Here is a 20,029-nt window from a genome sequence, read left to right as displayed (position 1 = left end):
AGGGAGAGAGGGAGAGGGAGAGGGAGAGAGAGGGAGAGGGAGAGGGAGAGGGAGAGGGAGAGGGAGAGGGAGAGGGAGAGGGAGAGGGAGAGGGAGAGAGAGGGAGAGGGAGAGAGGGAGAGAGAGAGAGAGAGAGAGAGAGCATTTTTCATTGGTTCCCTCTATTACCGTATATTGCCACAATAATATTTATTATGAATATCATTCAATAACTTCACTGTTATACTGTTTATTCTCACCAAAATCACACCACAGGTTCAGTGTCTCCTGCTGGCTATGCTTCAATACTTAGTTCCGGAAATTTCTGTAGTTTAAATGGTCTCAAAGTTGTTTAAGAAAGTGTATTGGCACCAACTGTAACAGTCTGGCAATCTTGGTTGTAATTGTCAGGCCTAAAGTGTTTTCTGTTTTAGTAATCTCTGTTGTGTGTGTTCTAGTTGTTTTCATGTTTGCGCACCCTGTTTCTGTTTCCTGTTTTATTTTGTAGTTTCTGTTCCTTGTGTGTTGTTGCCGTCTTCACTTCCTGTCTTTGATTGTCAGCCCTGTCCTCATGTGTTACACCTGTGTTCAATTGCCCCTGCCTTCCCTGTGTATTTAAGCCTCTGTCTTCCCTTTGTCCTCTGTCGGATTGTCTGCGTTTCCTGCGGTGTTTGTTCATCTGTGTTTCCTGCGGTGTTTGTTCATCTACCCTCCTGTCTTCCATGGTGCTGTCCTGAGCTTTGTATCCCCGCGTAAGCCTCATGTGAAAAGAAAAGCCATCAATAGTTCTTTTGGGACTGCCTGGCTCTTAAGGCAAAGAAACACACCATCTCAAAGATTCCCTTGAGTTATTTATTCAACAAAAGTAACTTTCATAAAAACATAAAAAAATATTACAAAGCTGACTACTTTTATGTGTATGGAAATAAATACTTGAGATTGTGTCAAGACAAAAGATGAAAAACTTCACACATTTTTATTTCTGTTGCACGAGCTTTGTGATTTTATTACTGCTTCCCTTCATCCTTGTTTTAACAAACTTGAGCATCACTTGTGCCTGTTTGATATCACGTGTAGCTGGTCTAGATTTTAACTTGCATCCATTTTTAAGTGCACTAATACCATCATGGTAGTTAAAATTGCAAGATTCTTGCATTTTAGAAACACTTTTGGATCACTACAATATCCAGATCTAAACCTCATTTATCAGGTAGAAGTTAGCCAAACTCCCTGACAGCCTCTTTAATATATATATAAAAAAAAACTATATATAGAGATGTGTCTTTAGTCTGCAGTGGAAGATGTGTAGACTTTCTGCTGTCCTGTTCCCTAAATCCACCAAAAGGACAAGAGACACACTATTATGACAAAGTGAAACAAATGCTGGTTCAACTTGCTTTTAAGTACTTTTCTTTTCCATGGGGTTGTAATGCTGCTAAAAAAATGACGCAAACAATAAAATTTTATATTTGACAATTACAAGTCTAACGATATGAGCCTTTGTTTTCATGTTGTTTTATGTTTGTCGATGTACGAAATGTTTATTTTCTTCATTAAAGCTATATTTATTTAGTTAAATTGTATTTTGTGTATTTCCAATTTTTTTTTTTTACTGAAACTGAAAAACAGTGCGAATTGTAACTTTATTAAGAAACAAAGTCTGGCTAATACAGATTTCAGTTGTCGATGAACAAGTGTATGAAACTATACTGATCGTAAACATTAGGAAAGGACAAAATAAATAAACAGGACAGACAAGGGTCTAGGCTGGAAATATTCCATATTGTCGTGTATACACGTATAAACAGTCTATGTGTATAAGTTAGGTATTTTCATTTTTATATATTTAGCTTTCAACTCATTCATAAAAATTGAAATAATTAAATTGTATTTTTTTAAATGTGCAACTGTGAATTAACTGTATTGCTCAAATTAATTAATGTACCATAATATATTTATTGTCAGGATGAACAAGTGTATTAAACTATACTGATCGTAAACATTAGGAAAAGACAAAATAAATAAACAGGACAGACAAGGGTCTAGGCTGGAAATATTCCATATTGTCGTGTTTACACGTATAAACAGTCTATGTGTATAAGTTAGGTATTTTCATTTTTATATATTTAGCTTTCAACTCATTCATAAAAATTGAAATAATGAAATAATTTTTTTAAATGTGCAACTGTGACTTAACTGTATTGCTCAAATGAATCAATGTACCATAATATATATATTGTCAGGATGAACAAGTGTATGAAACTATACTGATCGTAAACATTAGGAAAAGACAAGGGTCTAGGCTGGAAATATTCCATATTGTCGTGTATACACGTATAAACAGTCTATGTGTATAAGTTAGGTATTTTCATTTTTATATATTTAGCTTTCAACTCATTCATAAAAATTGAAATAATTAAATTGTATTTTTTTAAATGTGCAACTGTGAATTAACTGTATTGCTCAAATGAATCAATGTACCATAATATGAGATTAACAGTTAGCCTCCAAAAATCTTTAAATTGACTTTCATTAAATATTAAATTGAACGGGAGTTTAATTTTTGTCAACCTATGTTTGTTTCTTCTGGTGCAGATTGACTGCAGCATAATGGCCATAATGAACGACAGCGACATCTTCAGGATGTACGGGTGAACTTCACCTGCCGTTCATGGCTACGTGTCCGCCCGCCGCCGGCTCCGTTAAACCCCGCTCGGCTCGCGGGAACCAGGCAGCGGAAGTCAGAGGTGAACGCAGCCGCTTTTCGGGTCAGCATCTCGGGCAGTTATGGGGGAAATAGTCCTACCGAGGCGCATGTTCCTCTGGAGCATGTCTCTCATCTACTTGGCCGCCTTCGTGTCCCTGTACGTTCAGATACCAGGTGAGTGAGCTAACTCCACTAGAACCCACCGTGTGTGCCTCTGTGTGTGTGTGTGTTAGCTTGTTAGCTGCGACCACCGTCCTACTTTCTTGAACTTGGTCCTGCTCAACTAAGAGTCTCCGCCTGCTGTAAACAGACTGTACACACACGCATACACAGACACACTGGTGATGAAGTGTGTGTGTTGCCACGGCATCAATAAACCTCCTCCGGTCAAGGTGCGGCTGAGCTCCGGGTGCCCACACTATATATACAGTCTATGGCCCACACCCATGAGCCAGATTAGACACTTTATGTTTGGCTCACTTTCACTTCCTAAATCTTTAAAGCAGACTTTGGTTCATATCTATTATTAATTCCACTAGTTTTTTTTAATTCAGTTTATTTCATTTCATGCCACACATGCATTTTCTGTCTGCAGCTGCCATTGAATGGATTTGGAGATGAATGTCATTGTGGTTTTCATTCTATACATTATATAGAATACAGTGAAAACAATGAATATTTGAACACATAAATGATTTGCCTTCCCACACAGGGCTGACAAGATCAGTCCATTCAGCGATTAGGAAAATAATTGACAAATACTCAACTAATATTTGATTATCTGAATTTTTATCAGTTTCTCACAGACTTGTAGAGCAATTATTAACAAATAAAACTAATGATCAGATTTATCTAAAATGATAATAGTTTGGAGCTGCAGGCTGCAGCCCTTTACTATTGTTTTGTACACGATTTGTTGAATAAATACTTTTGATTTGAAATATCTTTTTTAGCTACAAGCTTCCCTGCGGAACTGAAAAAATGGATTTAACGAGCATCTGAAGCTATTTGAACACGGATGAGTCTGAATGTCTTTTAGAAGAACAGCGTTAAGCTGTTCAGTAGATTTCCTGCATCTTGCTGCCTTTGTAGCACTGAAACTTTTCTGACATTAGTGACAGGACTAGGGATGGGGGGTAAAATCGATTCAGTTACGAATCGCGATTCTTGTGAATGACGATTTTAAATCGATATGCTGCCTCCCAAATCGATTTAAAAAAAACAAACATATTTATTGGTTTATACCTGGGGGGATATATTGGGGGAGCAACATCACCCCAGAGCATGTTGACCAGCTCTTGTTTTTGCACAAGAATCTAAACATACCCAAGCACTAGCTTTGCATCGGCTACATGCAAACAACAATAGCCTACTTTTTGTTTATTTCAAAGTTTATATTTTAAGTAAACTTTTATTCATTCTATTTAATTTATCTTTTATTTATTGTTTAAAAGTAGCCTAAGTGGCATACATTTCTTAATCTGTCAGTTTGTGTGCAGTTGACAGGGGTTATACAATAATAGGGCACATTTTTATTTATTTTCTCTATTGGCTGCCCGGCAGTCATTAAGTTAATGTTAATATTTGAAATAAAACTGGTAAAGCTCTAAGTGAATTTGACTGTGTTGTATTTGAAGGAATGATTCAACACTTTTCCATGGTCCAGCATTTAAAAAAAAAAAAAAATAACCAAAAGAAATCCCAGGAAATCGTAATATCGAATCGCAATACTTACAGAATCGCAATACCCACAGAAATCGCAATACATATCGTATCGCCACCTAAGTATCGTGATAGTATCGTATCGGGAGGTCCCTTCCGATTCCCGTCCCTAGACAGGACACCTTTTTACCATACGACGCTTTTTAACGTGGTTTACATGTTTTTTTCCAGGTCTCTATGGCAACGACGGGCTGTTGCCGGCCCGTTGGCAGCTGCCATACAGCGGTAAGACCCTCAACGAGCAGCTGCTGTCCTCTCCCACCCTGCTGTGGCTCGGACCCCGGCTCGGCCTGGACACGCACGCTGCCATGGAGCTGCTGTGTCTCATCGGGGCGGCGCTGAGCCTCGCCGCCACGCTGGTGGAGGCTCTGCGAGACAGCGTGGTTTTCTTCTGCCTCTGGGCCTTGTACCTGTCCATGTACCAGGTGAGGTTATATCAGCTGTACTCTGTTTTTCTTTCATCCATAAGTCATCCAGTTGCCATGCTCTTCCTCATCAAATTGTTCATTGTTTGCTTCAGGTGGGCCAAGTGTTCCTCTACTTCCAGTGGTAAGTGTTATGGACATTGGGATAACATTTTTTAATTTATTGATGTATACACATTGCTTCTATGAATAGTAGTTGGAAGAAGGAGCCCAAGACGGTTTTAAATACCACCTCGCACACATGTGTTTCCCTCTGCTCTTTCAACAGGGACAACCTGCTCCTAGAGACCGGGTTCCTCTGTATCCTCGTTGCTCCACTGACAATAATCCGAGGGTCACGAGGGGTCAGGGAGCACGATCGCGTGACCTTCTGGCTGACCCGCTGGCTTCTCTTCCGGCTCATGTTTGCCTCTGGTGTGGTGAAGCTCACATCGCGCTGTCCCACCTGGTGGGGCCTGACAGGTCAGTGTCATTCTCTGCATTGAGTTCGATTTTTGTCATATGTAAGTGATTTGTAAGGAGAAGAGGGCAAACTGGGTCCAGGCATGTTTTTGATATAACAAAGATGAAAATGATGCTGTGAAGAAATTCCATACAGATAAAACCTGCCGTTCAACATCTCAGTTGGAAACTTTCCATGGGAATATATGGGAATATATGGGAATAAACTGGAAATGTTGTAGGCAATTTATACTAACTGTATTTACCTTGTCATAAACAGACATAAATATAAACATTTTGTTTTGTTATAGGCTGATTTGAGCCCTGAGGAAACTTTGAGCACTTGACTATATGCTTCTGCATCGTTGTGTCATTCTTAACATAGGTCTTTGCACAGTATTTGCAAATGTACACAGCCTTTCCTTCTACATTGGATGGGGTGAAATGCCTCCAGACATGAGATAGTGCACGTGGCATTGGTCTGTAGAATAAGATGAGAAAAAAAGTTTGTAAAAAAACACTAATGCAATGCCAGAGATATAAATAGTTAGCCAAACATTTGGAATCGTCTGTAAACATATTTTATAATTGATGGATAAATGAATGGAAATAGGCTAAATGAACAGATGAACAATCCTCAATAAGCATACTAATATATTTTCCCCAGTAATATCATCGATACTTACCTGACTAGTCCTGCACACTACAGCAGGCCTCAGTAGCCCTGCTGTAGAGTGCAGGATGCTGGGAGTTATTTGTGCATGTGATGGAAGAATGCACAGTGGAGGGTTGAAATTCAACGTGCAGCATGTGCTGCATTCCATACATCTTTAAAATAGAGTTTTGGAATGATGTTTTTATTGCTCAGCGTTTAATTTGCGTAGTTTTCTTTTTTTCAAAATTCCCAAAATTCCCGGGCTAAACTTCCCATGAAAAATTTCACTGACACTTTCCGCCCCTTTGCAACCCTAACTGTTACTGATATTTACTTCTGGCAATTAATGCATTTCCATTGTGTGTTTTTCATGTGATGAATAGCTTTGACGTATCACTATGAGACTCAGTGTATTCCCACACCTCTGGCCTGGTTTGCCCACCATTTGCCTGTGTGGTGGCAGAAGTTCAGCGTGGTGGGAACCTTTGTCATCGAGATCGCTGCACCTTTTTTGTTCTTCAGTCCTCTACGTCGGCTTAGACTCGGCTCGTTTTACTTGCAGGTGAGTAGAAATGCTAATTTTTGAAGTTTCATGATCTCTCTACTTTTGTTTTCCTTCTTGAATTTGAGTTATCAGCTTCCGGTTTACTTCTTGAATTATACCAATGTTAAGCGTTGCACAGTGGTTATAAATACATCTCGACATTCTTCACACCGTCTCTTTAAGTGTACAATTAACAGGTTTTGCTTATAAAACCGATGTACTCCTCAAATCGCCTCATCGTTGTGTGCATATTGTTTGATCTGTTTCCTCTTTGTCTCCTTTGTGCAGGTGCTGCTGCAGGTGCTCATCATCTTGTCCGGAAACTACAACTTCTTCAACCTGCTGACGTTGGCACTCAGCCTGTCACTTCTGGATGATCAGCATGTACTATTCTGGCTACGCAGGGCAGACACGACCGACAACAATAGTATGATTAAACACATGTTTATTTATATACGCATACGCAGGCTTCAAGTTTGGAAGAAAATCAATGTTGCTATCAGTTGTTCGTCAGCTGCTAAGGATTACTTTAATAATATCCATGTTTTAAATCCAGAAACACTTTGAAGCATATGTTATTATATTTAACTCCCACCAGCACTGTCAAATTGTGATCAGAATAAGTATTTAACTGCTAATTCTTATATATTCTTTCTTTTTTCCTCTCGCTCTGATCAGAGTCCCGACTGTGGGCGTGGCTGTGTTATCTAGTGGAACTGGCAGTTTGGTCCCTCATAGTCTTTGGATCAATTATGTGCTTTGATCTGAAGATGGATACGGCGAAGAATGCCATCTCCTCCAGGACAGGTATTCAGTTGTGGGTGTCAAACGTAGACCGTGTATTAAGATGGACACTTCCTTCCGTACTGCAGAAAGCTGAAATTTGCGCTTTAGGGCTAGTGGTTCTGGAGTTGAGCTGCAGCATCAAGGTCCCGCCCATACACTCACTGGAAGAACCACTTGAAGATGCATCAATGTCCTTTTAGGTACCTAAAATGACAGAAACCATCTTTGGATAAATCTTTTAAACTCAGACATTTCAGTTGGGTCCATGTCCGATCCAGGGGACAGAGTTAATGACCTTCACCACAGGCAGCCACCATGGGGCGATCAAGATGAATTAGATTCGCATTTCAAACTGTGACGTCCATATTTATACACTGTGTGTGTGTGTGTGTGTGTGTGTGTGTGTGTGTGTGTGTGTGTGTGTGTGTGTGTGTGTGTGTGTGTGTGTGTGTGTGTGTGTGTGTGTGTGTGTGTGTGTGTGTGTGTGTGTGTGTGTGTGTGTGTGTGTGTGGAAGCGATTTGCATTAGCAATTTTATTTGTTGACATTGCCGTTTTTGTCTTCACAGCAGTCACATTTCACCAGTTTAACCAGTTTCTGAAGACTGTCACAATCCCCTCTATCTGGATTGGGGTTCTCTCTCTCACCTGGGAAATGATAACAGCGATGTTCAGGTAAGTCTTTCCTGTTGTGGAGTTGCTTTTGTTATTTACAGAAAATGTGTTGATTTAAATTACCACTACAAAAAATGATGTACCCGATGTGATTTTGCAGGTGTGCATGCGTCTCTGGTTTCCTGAAGAGGTTTTGTGGCACCGTTCAGTGGACCGTGCTCGCTGCTGCTGCTGCTGCCATGTTCACTGTCAGTCTGGTGAGTGCTGCTGGAAGTTTAGTATAAGTCAGTATAAGTCCTTATATAAGTACTCACTGAAATTCTGCTATCTTTGTTATGGAGCATGTCGGATTATCAGTGTTTTCTCTCTTTTCTGTTTCAGGTGCCCTACACCTATATGGAGCGTGACTCTCATGCCAGGTTGTGGCCAGGAGTGCGTCGGACCTATGAGCTTGTGGATCGCTACCAGCTGGTCAACTCGTACGGCCTCTTCAGAAGAATGACAGGTGTTGGCGGGCGGCCAGAAGTGGTCATCGAGGGAAGCCATGATGGAATCGCGTGGACTGTGAGAGGAAACAAATCCTGATGGTTTAAACTGGCCCTAACTATGTCTGTGAATTGATTAATTTAATGTGAACTTGTTGTATAAGAAAGATGCTTCTAGTTTCCAAAGATCTGTAATTGTGCAATACAAATCCTTCTAAGTTGTTTATATATATTGTTTTTTCTTTTTTTCCCTTCTAGGAGATTGAGTTCATGTATAAGCCCGGGAACCTAAGTGCACCCCCCTCTGTGGTGACGCCTCACCAGCCCAGGTTGGACTGGCAGATGTGGTTTGCTGCCCTTGGTCCTCACACACAGGCTCCGTGGTTCAGCAGCCTCATGTACAGACTGCTGCAGGGAAAGAGAGATGGTATGCTCCCTTGGAGTACTGCAGCTCATTTTAATGCTCAGTCTCCCTTCAGTCTTTCAAAAGATTCATCTCTGAATCAAATAGGACAGGAATCTACAGCACTATTGTGTATGAATGTAAAAGCAACACTAAAAAACTTTTTTTACCTTTTTTAAAACAGCAGCTTTAATGATGGTTCACAGACTTGAAACAGGGAGAATGTTTCCTCTTTAATTCCCACTGCTCTATGTAAGGGGAGATAATAGAGTAAGAGGATAATTGGGCCAATTTTAGACCGATTAGCTTATTTGACTTTTTTGCCAACATTAACACTGTGATGTTACAGCGGCTGCTTTGTCATTCACTAATTGGGTTTTGATAAATTGTTTTGTGTGTCTGCAGTGATCGAGTTGATTCAGACGGATGTGTCTCAGTATCCGTTCCACCAGCAGCCTCCTGCCTACGTCCGAGCTCATCGCTACAGATACTGGTTCACTCAACCCAAAGCTGATGGGTTAGTGCCCTCTCTCCCTCTCTCTCTTTCTCTCTGTCCTTCTCCCTCTGTCTCAGAGTGTTGCACTGAAAGCTCGTAGTCAACACACTGGGAAATACAACTCGCAAATTATACCAAATACACAAGTACTAACATGATTTATCACAGTTTTGTTGCTGTTTTGAAATTATTTTAAATTAATCGTTTTTAGGTATTGTATGTTGTCATTGTATATAATATAAAACAAATTCTAGATTCTGTTTCCATTATTTTATTTCTTACATGTACCCTTTCGCTGCTACTTTTTATGTGCGCCCGCGTCACATTGAATTTCCCTTGCAAGGGATCAAACTTAAAGTATCTTATTTTATCTTACGAAGGCATTTTCAAGTTTGATACATTTTTTACTGTGCAAACATGACCTCAGTAAACATACAAAAACAGTTGTGAGTACATTCTTTATTATGTGAATATCACACAATGTTGATACTTATTTTACTTACTTTATTGTAAACAACACAAATCTTCACATGTACACAAACAACAGGACGTTAACTCTTTGGCTGATCTTTGTCGGCAGTTCTTACCCACAGCGCTGGTGGAGGAGGGTCTATGATGAAGAATTCTATCCCACAGTGCACCTGGGCCACATGGAGCTGGAGAGCATGCTCAATCAGCACGGACTCAAGGTGAATTCCTCTTAAAATCTCCTTTCTCTGTTTTATCTATGATTCATTTTTCATTAGAAACTTTGGAAAACATGTGAAACAAATGCCGCTTTTCCTGCTTTATTGAAATGGTTTTGATTTGTCTGTAGGACAAATCGCCACCACGTCCCATGTCCAACAGGACCGTTGCCAAGGCAGTGAGGTGGGTGCGCTCTCAGGTCAGGGGAGTTCCTGCCCACACACTAATCTGGACCCTCATTGCCTGCAGCGCCACCCTCTGTCTCCTCCAGGGATTGCTTAAAGGGAACAAAGAGACCCCACTTACTCATGAGGCTGCTGCGACTGTGAACGATCATACAGGAAAATCAGATGATCTTAAGGAGGAGGAGGAAGACGAAGAAGAGCACAGTGAAGATGAGGAAGAAGAGAAGGACCATGTTGGTGAAGACGAAGAGGGAGAAGAAGAGGAGGGCGAGGAGGAGGAGGATGAGGAGGATGACAAAGAAAAAGATGAGATTGTCCAAAAGGAAAAGTTTTGATAAAGTTTCAGGTAATGACTACTATCACCGCCTGCCTTGATGAAATGTTTCCAAAATGACCAAAGAAATTATTGTCATTCTATGCTTATTTTTATTTCCCAATAAGCTAAATTAAAGAAAAAAAAATTGTAAAACTGTACTGCGACCTCCTGCAGTACAGTGTTTGTAAGTCAGTTGTCTACAAACCAGTCCCCGAATCCCTGTGGGTAAGTGGTTTTCATTCAACAGATCTCTTGTTACAGGTCACACATTTTAAAACTTCCCCCGTTGGATTGCTTAACTTTCAAAGGTAAAGTGATTCAGCAGATCAAATCATGTGGAATCAAAGTAGAAACACTGAATTTGAATTATAAGACTGGTTCTGATTTTTTCATGTTACTGTGCCACTCTGTCTTGTGTTTGTGCAAAGTGGTGTTGCACATGTGTTGTTGTGTTTGTGTATATCCGAGTGTGTGCACATGCTGTGTTTGTCCCTTGCCTCTACTGCTGTATGCACACAGAACTTTGAAAAGCAACTCTGCACCTTTTCCTTATTTTCACACCACTATGCCTTTTCGCACTCTCAGTATTCAAGATGAAATACTCACACTTGTTGCAGTACTTAAAAAAAATGTATTTTTTAGAAGATGAAAATGCCATGTAATAAAAGTTTTTCTTTCAAGTTTTTATTGAAAATGTGTCGCAATGAGGTTACATATACATCAGTTTCATTTGTGCACAAGATAAAATATACAGTTGCTAAGGATATATTCTGTGATAACGATAAGCCCAGCTATAGTATTATATAAATCATATCGTTTTCATCATTGAGATCGCTGTCGTCTGTTTCACCACTTCAGTATTCCAGGACAGTACTTGTCAATCAGAGACTGGTAGTAGCTCTTCAGCTCGTCAACATCGGGCATGTCGGTGGTCTTTGTGTACAGGTCAAATTTGCTGTGGAGAGAACATGAAAGTCCAGCGTCGGGTCAGAACTGTGACTAGGATCATTTAAATATGAAACGGGAGGAAACTCACTTGAACTCTTGGACCCAGGGGATCATACTCAGGTCTTTGTCGTTGCAGAGATGCATGTAGTCCCCGCCGGAGTGCCAGGGGTAGAATGAGTGGAACCGGATCATGTACAGACCCTGAAGAGAGACAGAACTGAGCCTGTGAGCACTGGATAGGGCAGGAGGTCACGGCAGCCTACTGTAATTTGATATTTATTCTTCATGCAAGAATGACAAGAATCACCAGCTTTCACTCCTGTTTGTGCACCAAGTGTTAAGCTCATCACCTAAAACTTTTCAATAGGGATTTAAGGTAAAAGGTGACTCACCTCCTCTGGGATCTGGCACTTGTTGAACTTCAGAACTCTGTAGAGATACTCTGAGGACAACACAGGAAGGTCAAACAATGTTAAAGATAAACAGGCACTTCAATGGGAGTACACATCTTTTTACCTCCGAGGTACCAGGGAACTTGGTTGAAGGATGTATATGAGTCAAGGAAGAATCCCTTCAATTTTGGTGCGGATGCAGGTCAGGAGGTGGAACCAGGATGTTTCTTTTCCTAGTTTAACATTATGAGAGGGGGTGTTTTCGCAGGGAATTACTCATGAATCTTGATGAAAAATAATGCAGGCATTTTTGGGTGGACTGCAATGGTGTGTGAATAAGTGAAAGATTGATGTAGTCAATACAATTTTATTTGTATAGCCCATATTCACCAATCACGTTTTGTCTAATAGGGCTTAATAAGGTTCAACATCCTCTGTCCTTAAACTTTAAAGAAATAATACATACGAAAATGTCTGATAGAGATGAAGGGAGCAGCAGTGAGTGAGGGAGTGAGAGAGAGAGAGAGTGCAATGATTTCTCGTACCATCATGGCCCCAGGACATGAGGACTTTGTCCAGCCCGCAGTTCGGTTCATAGATCCCATATTCAGTGCTGAAGAGAGAAAAAATAAATCAACTCCCTGCTCATTAAATAACGTGTCAATGCATAGTACCGATGGTGGTAGAGCTGAAATACATAATAACTGATGGATTATTGTTTCAAGACATTTAATTTCATCAGGATTTTTTCAATCTCTGCTTTTTCATTTTCCTAAACTAACAAAATGAACAGAGAGACTGTGTGTGAATCTTTAGCTCAAAATTACTGTATTTAAAAATAGGACTAAAGGGCTTATTGCAAAGTCCATATTTAAATGAACAAAGTTAACCATCAAACTGAGATTAATAACTTTGATAAGGGAACATGAGAGTACGGACTTGCAGCTGGGATCTTTGTCGTCTGGGTTTTCGAGGAAGGTGGTGTCTCTGAACACAATGGAGTTTTGGTACTTGCATCCCACAGGGAAGGTGTCGCCCACTACAGCCCACTGCAGAGAACACAGTCACACGAGTACAATGTGTCCATATATTTTATTTAGATTTTAAAATCTCAGAGGGTTATTGTTTTTTGGTATACCAATAGATAGAAGTAAAACAAGATATACTGAAACTCTGTTGTAAATAACTATAAATAAAAATAAATAGAGCTTTTTTTTAATGCAAAATGTGAACATAAATCTTTTCTCAATTGTTTCTTCTGTAAAATAAATGTTTTTCGTATCTTTATACGTAAAAGTTTTGAAAAGATAAAACATGCTTTGCAGACGACCAAAACAAAAAACATACTCAACATTACATATATACATGCATCACAGCAATGTTGGAAAACAACTATTCCTCAGTGAAGCTGTGAGTCTAGCTTTTCCTCTGCAGAACCTGTCTCTTACCTGAGGTTCGTCCCAAAGAGCCATGATCTTCCCGACATCATGAATCAGACCCACCAAGTGGAACCAGTCTGGAGGAGGGACAGTGAATATTAATAGAGTTATATACCAAAAATGCTTGTACAACGTGTATTTGTGTGTTTGTCTGTCTCTCCCTGTGTGGTACCTTTGTCAGGGTGGGCTTCGCGGATGCCTTCTGCGGTCTGGAAGGCGTGAAAGGAGTTGGGGAAGTCCACGTCAGGGTCGGACTCATCCACCACCTGGTCCAGGGACATGACAGCGTCCATTATCCCCATCTGACTGTGGCTGCAGCCGGTCCACTCAAGGTGCTGCAGAGAGGTGAGAGTCACGTCGTTACTGGGGGGGGGGGGGGGGGCTTTTCTCTCTTAAACTTGCAAGAAAAGCCCAGAAAAAATTTTTTCAGATAATTTTAAGGGATAGAAAACTCAGGTTTATCTGGAATCAGTTTGAATACCTTCATGTTTACTCAGTTTAAGCCCCTGAGATTTTCTAAACCCCCCAAAAAAGTCACATCTCATATTCTACCTGGTTTTAATGTGTTAAAAGGGCATTCTGTCTTCTTTTAACAGTAATTTGTCCAAAGTAATTGTGACAGTGGCAGGATACTTAACAGGAAAATGTCCCTGTGTAAAATTCAAACTAAATGAAAATGACGTTGTTGAACCGAGGTTAAGTTCAGACAGAACATCTATTTGCTCATTGCCTGCAGCTTTCACTTTAGAATACTTGTTATCAGTCTGACACAATCACTTGGTTTTCTAGTGAAAAACAGAAATTCACTAAACAAAACCTCTCTGAGCAGGTCTGTGATCAGAAGTTGTTAAGTTTTCATGTTGCTTTTACTCCAGATCTCACCTTTTTCTTTACAAAGTCCAGGGTTTGGTTGGTGTGCATCAACTTATACGTCCTGAAGACTCGGTCAATGAGGCTTCCAGTCTAAAACACAGATCAAGTCTCTTACAACATCCCACTTATGTTAAATAAAGACTCAGAACACTGTGTTGAATCAATATGGCAAAAGGGCAGTTTTAGCTTTTTTGTAGCAACCAACAATATCAGCCATCTGCAACATCTGCATTTCTGTCAAAAGTTACAAACACTCACTTAGCAATGCAGCACATTTTGCTAAATGCTGGGGGGAAGGTTCAAAGTGCAGGCTAAAGAGGAGTCACTGAGTTTCTTCAAATGAATAGATGATTATGTGTGAGAAAGTTGATAAAGTATTGATTGGAGAATTAGGGAAGAGACAAAGAGCTGTGCCCGTTTCAGGTGGTAGAACCAGATCTCACTCGGAAATTGCTGCTCATCAATAGACTCTATACATAACTAAACCCCTATAAAAGTTGTACGTCTTTGTTTGCCCATTTAGCCCATGGAGTGTTGTCTCCTGCAGACAGGCTTTAAATGCTTACCTCAAAGTTCCTGAAGTCTTCCTTCTCTTTGTTTACATTCTTCTCCAAATTCGGTCGATATGCCAGAGATGGGTCTGGACCCTGGGTTTAAAATAACACAGTGCCAAAAAACATGTTCAGGCTTTACACAGATACATAGCATACACCAAAAAAATGAAAGCGTAGCCTCCACTTACGATACTAATGACCCTCATGGTGATGAAGTCTTTGCAGCTGCTGTGTTGATCCTCTAAGACTGACTGTCTGCTTCCCTGCACAAGTACACATATATATACCCTGCTTTTGACCTTAAGCGTAGGTATACATACAGGACACACCAGTGTCCAGTCACATTTTAACCCAACCTCCTCTAATTGGGTCACTGAGTTGAACCTTGGTCGTGTGTGTGTGTGTTTTTGTGTGCCCCCAGAGTTTCCCAATAATCAGCAGGTTGCCTGTTTTGACTGATTTGACTGATTTAGAATGACTCAGTAGTTCTTGTGTCCTAGTTTAGTGCTTATTTTAAACAGATAATGTATTTTATGATTTATTATTTTATTGCATATAAAGTACTTGTAAACATATTTATCACTTTGGTTTCTTCCAAAACCTGCGTACTTGTTACACACAGTTTATGAAGTTGACCTGTAACCACACCTGTACCTGCAACCACGGTTTATGTAGCCTACTTATATACACATTAAAAGAAAAAGAAGCAAAATTAATGAAATAAGAGGAGTCCTGCTTTCATGGACATGTTCCAATTTCTGAGTATTGTATTATTACCAAGAATTAGCCGATGGATTCTCAATATCAAATCTCCTGGTCCACACACACACACACACACACACGCACGCACGCACACGCACACGCACACGCACACGCACACGCACACACACACACACACACACACACACACACACACACACACACACACACACACACACACACACACACACATCCTGTTTGGCACCAGGCCACCAGGTGTCCCCCCATTATTTGCACTGAATGTACAAATGACAGTCTTTCTGGTATCAATTACAATCAATTTGAGGCGATGTACATTATATTGCATCACACTTTTTATGTGATGCAATATCTCCTAGATTGGTGGATAATTAGATAGAGTTTTACTTTTAGTTTGCAGCCACACTCTTACTATCAGAGAGGTCATGGTCTGGATGCGCAGACACACAAGCACGAGCAGAACAACAAATATTTGAGTAGTTTGAGTGTTTTTCTTCATTTTGCTCTTTGTTAGTCCCAGGTAGTGTTGTAAAACATAAAATAAAAAGTAAAAGCAAGAGCTATTTAAAAATCTGTTAAACTCTACTTCTGTGTTCACATTTGCCAGAAAGCAGACTTACTTGGCTTGGTCAAACAATGAAATCTGATTGGCTGATGGGATTCGAAGATGTGAGGACAGACCCTGAAACAGCCTTTGAATCAGAAAGTCAGAAAGTAAGTACCAGCCCAAATATCCTCTCTCTGTGAGGTCAAACTGGTCCAAACAAACGCCACACACACACACACTCACACACACACACAAACACACACACACATTCACAAAGAAGATTTCAAGAGAAAAGTCCAAACCAATGCCAAATAATCTCTTGAGTTCAATACGACATTACATGTCTGTGTGTGCATGAGTCTGTGTGTGTTTTTGTGTGCCCCCAGGGTTTTCCAATAATCAGCAGGTTGCCTGTTTTGACTGATGTAGAATAACGTGTCATAGTTTAGTGCTTATTTTAACCAGATAATATATATATTGCGTTTGTATGAACATACATACATGTGTGTGCTGGGCTACAGTTTAAATGATGCATCCAGATCCTGACCTCACCCTCTCCTTGTACTATTTTGATTATTATTTATCAAGATTATTTACATGGCATTTAGTTACAAATTGCCTTTAATAATTGTGTAAATAAACGCCCCTTATATTGATTGTAACTATTTATTAAATTTAAACATTGCACCCATTTATAACCACTTCTAAAATTCTTCTTTTACATACAAGTCTCTCATATCCAGAAAACGTTGTGTATAGACACATTGTGGCACCTCCTAAAGAAAGACAGAATGTGTGAATGCTTACCTCAAAGATTCTGTAGTCTGTGTTGTCATTCTTCTCCAAGTTCAGCCGATATGCCAGAGATGGGTCTGGACCCTGCATTTCAAATAACAAAGTGTCAAATACATTTGCAATCTTTACTTGGATATATATGTGCGTTTTCATTGAAAAATGTAAGCACAGCCTCCGCCTACAATCCTTATGAGCCTCATAGTTGGCAGATGAAGTGTTTACAGCTGCTGTTGGTGGAGTGTTGGTCCTCTGGAGCTGATTACTTGCCTCCCTGCGCATTGTGTGAGGGAATTGACGTTTAACCATGTAACAGATGTTTTCTCTTTTTTCGTTTGTGTGGCTATGATGTGCGTGTAATCGTTCGTCATTAAGTTTGGCAATGTGAGCTCATTTGTTGTAATCATCGGTTCCGGGGAAATGTTTTGGATTGGAGTTTTCTAGGAAAGTGGTCAGATTTTGATGAATGTTTCTCTAACTCTGCCAAAAGGTGCTGACTGAATGTTAAGAGAGGAGACTTTCTTTATTAGAGTTAGAATCACTTTTAAATCTTCCTGAGGGTTGTGTGGAACTGTCCTCCACGATCATGTAAAAGATATTAAACCTCATCATCTAACTTCACCTAGGGGTACAGCATGTTATAAGTGGGATAAGTGAAGACTGGTCTTCTTCTTGGTATTGTCAGCAGGATGGGACAGACCGCTCTGGACCCAGGGTCTCCGTCCTCAGAAAGGTTATCCGCACACCAGGAGAGGGACATGATCCAATAAACCGCCATAAGCAACCTGTGAAATATGTGAACATTTGCAAACCAGCAAGAGTGTTGTGGATATTTACATTAGTCACACCTAGCCTGTCCATGGAACAGAAGTGAAGGTGACAGTTCCTATTTTGCACAGCAGAGGTGAACATAAAGGGTAGATTTTAATACGCTGAGTTCTGGGAATCTCCAGGGATAAAGTAGGCTTGTGTCTGCAAGGGAAAGAAAATATTGGTTTTCCTATCGAATCACTGTAAATGTGTGTCAACCAAAAAGATACTCATAAAATAAAAAGGACAGCACATAAAAACTTAAAGGGTAAAGGGACTGAACACTCTGAGTCAGGCTTCATGCACCTGCGTCTGTGTTAACAAACCTTTTCCTTTTGTGTGTGTGTATGTGAATAACTAAATTTGTAGTAAATTAAACTTTTAAAAGAGTTTAATTATAACTCCTGAAGCAAAATAGATGATGAAATCAACTGAGTCAGCGTCAGTTGGGCGAAGACTGAACGAAAACCACAAGTTTGAAAATTAAAAAATCTGGAGGTGTGAAGAAAATGTTTCTTTATTACAAGCTACACATTAGCCACCACATAACACACTTGAATCTCCAAGAAATTAGTCAGTGGTTGATTTGCATCGTGGGTAATGTAGGTTTTATATATGGAAGAATTTTTTACATTAAAGTGGTTAAAAAACATCAAACATCAACTTAAGTCTGACACTTAAGGTTTAATGTCTTAATGCTTTTTTTATTTGATTGACACACTTTATTAATCTTGGCTAAAAATCATACTCTCTCTCTCTCTCTCTCTCTCTCTCTCACACACACACAGGCAAATGAGAGTAAAGAAAAGGTCAAGTGAAAAGTCCAATGCCATAGAATTTGTCAAGGCCAACATAACATTACATACCTTCATGTGAACGTGTGTGTGTGTGTGTGTGTGTGTGCACGTGTGTGTGTGTGTGTGCATGTGTGTGTGTGCACGTGTGTGTGTATGTGTTTTTGTGTGTGTGTGTGTGTGTGTTTGTGTGTGTGGTGGCCAAGAAAAATAATCATTATCACTACAATGTGGTGAGACCAAGTCGTAAACTCAGTGACATTAATAAAATAAATCACATTTGCACCTCAGTGTTGCTAGATCAAACAGATAAAACACATGTGAAAGTTTGACTGGGCTTTTATTACACAAGGCTGCTATTGGATAAACAAAGAGAGATGAACAGTATCACAGGCGGTTCAGAGAAGGACACTTGTACCTGGGGGGGCGGGGGGTTCTCACATAAACAGGGAGAGTTAGTAAAGTGGATCACAGCAAACTGGTCTCATTCATTTAAAGGTAAATAACGTTTGAAATTCAAGTCATGGTGAGTATACAGGAGAATAAAGTGCTTTCATGCATTCCTATGAACATTTGACCTGTAGGAGCAGCTACTGAAACTGGAGTTATGCTGAATTGACACACACAGTAAAGCACAAGACTATGAAGCCTTAAAAAACACTTGAAAGGCAAAATATAAGGCCTAATGAATTGATTAAACCAATTAAGGCTAAACAAACTGACTTTCTAGTGGCAAAAATTAAAATATTGCATCGTATATACACTTCACAGGTCAAAAGCACTCTAGAGCATTGTTGTCTTCTCTCTGGTTCGCTTACTGAGACCGTGAAGACTAGTTATCTGCTAAGAAGTGTGCAGACAGATAATGGATTAGGGTTAGCGGTTATTTTGGCTGATGGTCTGCACAGTGGGGTTTTGGGTGAAGGGTTAACTGGGTTTGACGCTGAGGTAAAGCTACTTGTTCGAGCTTTTGAGAGATGGGCTGGATAAGCTCAGGGCTCAGGTAAATTCAGATCAGCGTGATGACGATAGCAGACATTGGACACCTAGTTTCGACAGAGGCTTCACTGATTCGCAGTTTTTTTCTACACACATAGTGTCTGAAATTGTTGTTACTTTAGAAATGCCTACAACACACGTCTGTCAGTGCCATGTCAATGAGACATAAGTTGTAATACACCACAATAGCCCAATAGACGAACATCAAAGCCTTATTTTGGTCCCTTGTTGTGTCCCTGAGGCCACGAGGCCTGGGTAGCTTGTCTCAGCGTGTCTCAGTCGACATGCTGTCTGATTTGAGGTGGGGTCTTAGCCGTAACTGTGAGGACTGCGAGGGTTAATGGGGGAGGAGTCTTCCCTCCCGCTCTGTCCAATCAGCTGGTAGAGACGGTGGCTGAGGTTCTGAACCTGACAGGTGCCCAGAACGCAGCCCACCCTCATCAGGTGGCTGTGGCCCCGCCCACCACCAGTGTTGGCATGACGGCGACCTCTTGACCTGCGTGGCCGAACTGGCGCTTCTTGTAGCACATTGCTTTGGTCAAGCAATCGGCCGGACAAGTGCAGCTGGGCCTCTTTGTTCAGCAGGGCTCCCCAGATGAAATGACTGTCTCCTAGGGGGATGTGGTTGTCTGTGGCAACAGCGTGATCAGACACAGCAGGCACGGCGGTGGTGTGAGGAGAAGACTTTGGCTGTTTAGA

General features: G+C 40.5%; 3 protein-coding genes across 5 annotated transcripts in view; 1 reads left to right on the top strand and 2 right to left on the bottom strand.

The window, feature by feature from the left end:
• Positions 1 to 2,640: 2,640 nt before the first annotated feature.
• lmf2a (lipase maturation factor 2a) lies at positions 2,641 to 11,291 on the top strand. The gene is made up of 14 exons (XM_061077383.1): positions 2,641 to 2,860; positions 4,580 to 4,833; positions 4,929 to 4,957; positions 5,102 to 5,295; positions 6,313 to 6,491; positions 6,762 to 6,900; positions 7,152 to 7,280; positions 7,827 to 7,932; positions 8,033 to 8,129; positions 8,254 to 8,436; positions 8,616 to 8,784; positions 9,166 to 9,277; positions 9,837 to 9,945; positions 10,074 to 11,291. The coding sequence occupies exons 1-14, from the start codon at positions 2,767 to 2,769 to the stop codon at positions 10,461 to 10,463; spliced, it is 2,184 nt and encodes a 727-aa protein (XP_060933366.1). The 5' UTR covers positions 2,641 to 2,766; the 3' UTR covers positions 10,464 to 11,291.
• Positions 11,113 to 17,024, bottom strand: miox (myo-inositol oxygenase). 3 transcript variants are annotated; one of them, XM_061077385.1, is made up of 12 exons: positions 16,998 to 17,024; positions 16,743 to 16,814; positions 14,839 to 14,913; positions 14,663 to 14,743; positions 14,106 to 14,186; positions 13,396 to 13,558; positions 13,233 to 13,300; positions 12,724 to 12,833; positions 12,330 to 12,397; positions 11,785 to 11,834; positions 11,481 to 11,593; positions 11,113 to 11,399 (listed from the first exon to the last, which is right to left on the bottom strand). In XM_061077385.1, the coding sequence occupies exons 1-12, from the start codon at positions 17,007 to 17,009 to the stop codon at positions 11,291 to 11,293; spliced, it is 1,002 nt and encodes a 333-aa protein (XP_060933368.1). In that variant the 5' UTR covers positions 17,010 to 17,024; the 3' UTR covers positions 11,113 to 11,290. The 3 variants fall into 3 exon arrangements, with proteins under 3 accessions (XP_060933368.1, XP_060933369.1, XP_060933370.1); XM_061077386.1 differs by having other exon boundaries at positions 16,913 to 17,023; XM_061077387.1 differs by lacking the exon at positions 14,839 to 14,913.
• Positions 17,025 to 19,639: 2,615 nt separating this feature from the next.
• Positions 19,640 to 20,029, bottom strand: part of adm2b (adrenomedullin 2b) — a 4,881-nt gene continuing 4,491 nt past the window's right edge. Inside the window, exon 2 of the mRNA XM_061075858.1 lies at positions 19,640 to 20,029. This exon is cut by the window's right edge and continues 19 nt beyond it. Within this exon, the coding sequence (XP_060931841.1) occupies positions 19,640 to 20,029 (390 nt within the window).

Source organism: Limanda limanda, chromosome 8, assembly GCF_963576545.1.
Source record: "Limanda limanda chromosome 8, fLimLim1.1, whole genome shotgun sequence".
NCBI classification, from domain to species: Eukaryota; Metazoa; Chordata; class Actinopteri; order Pleuronectiformes; family Pleuronectidae; genus Limanda; species Limanda limanda.
The sequence above is the reverse complement of the archived record's forward strand: the minus strand, read 5'-3'. Positions and strand labels throughout refer to the sequence as shown.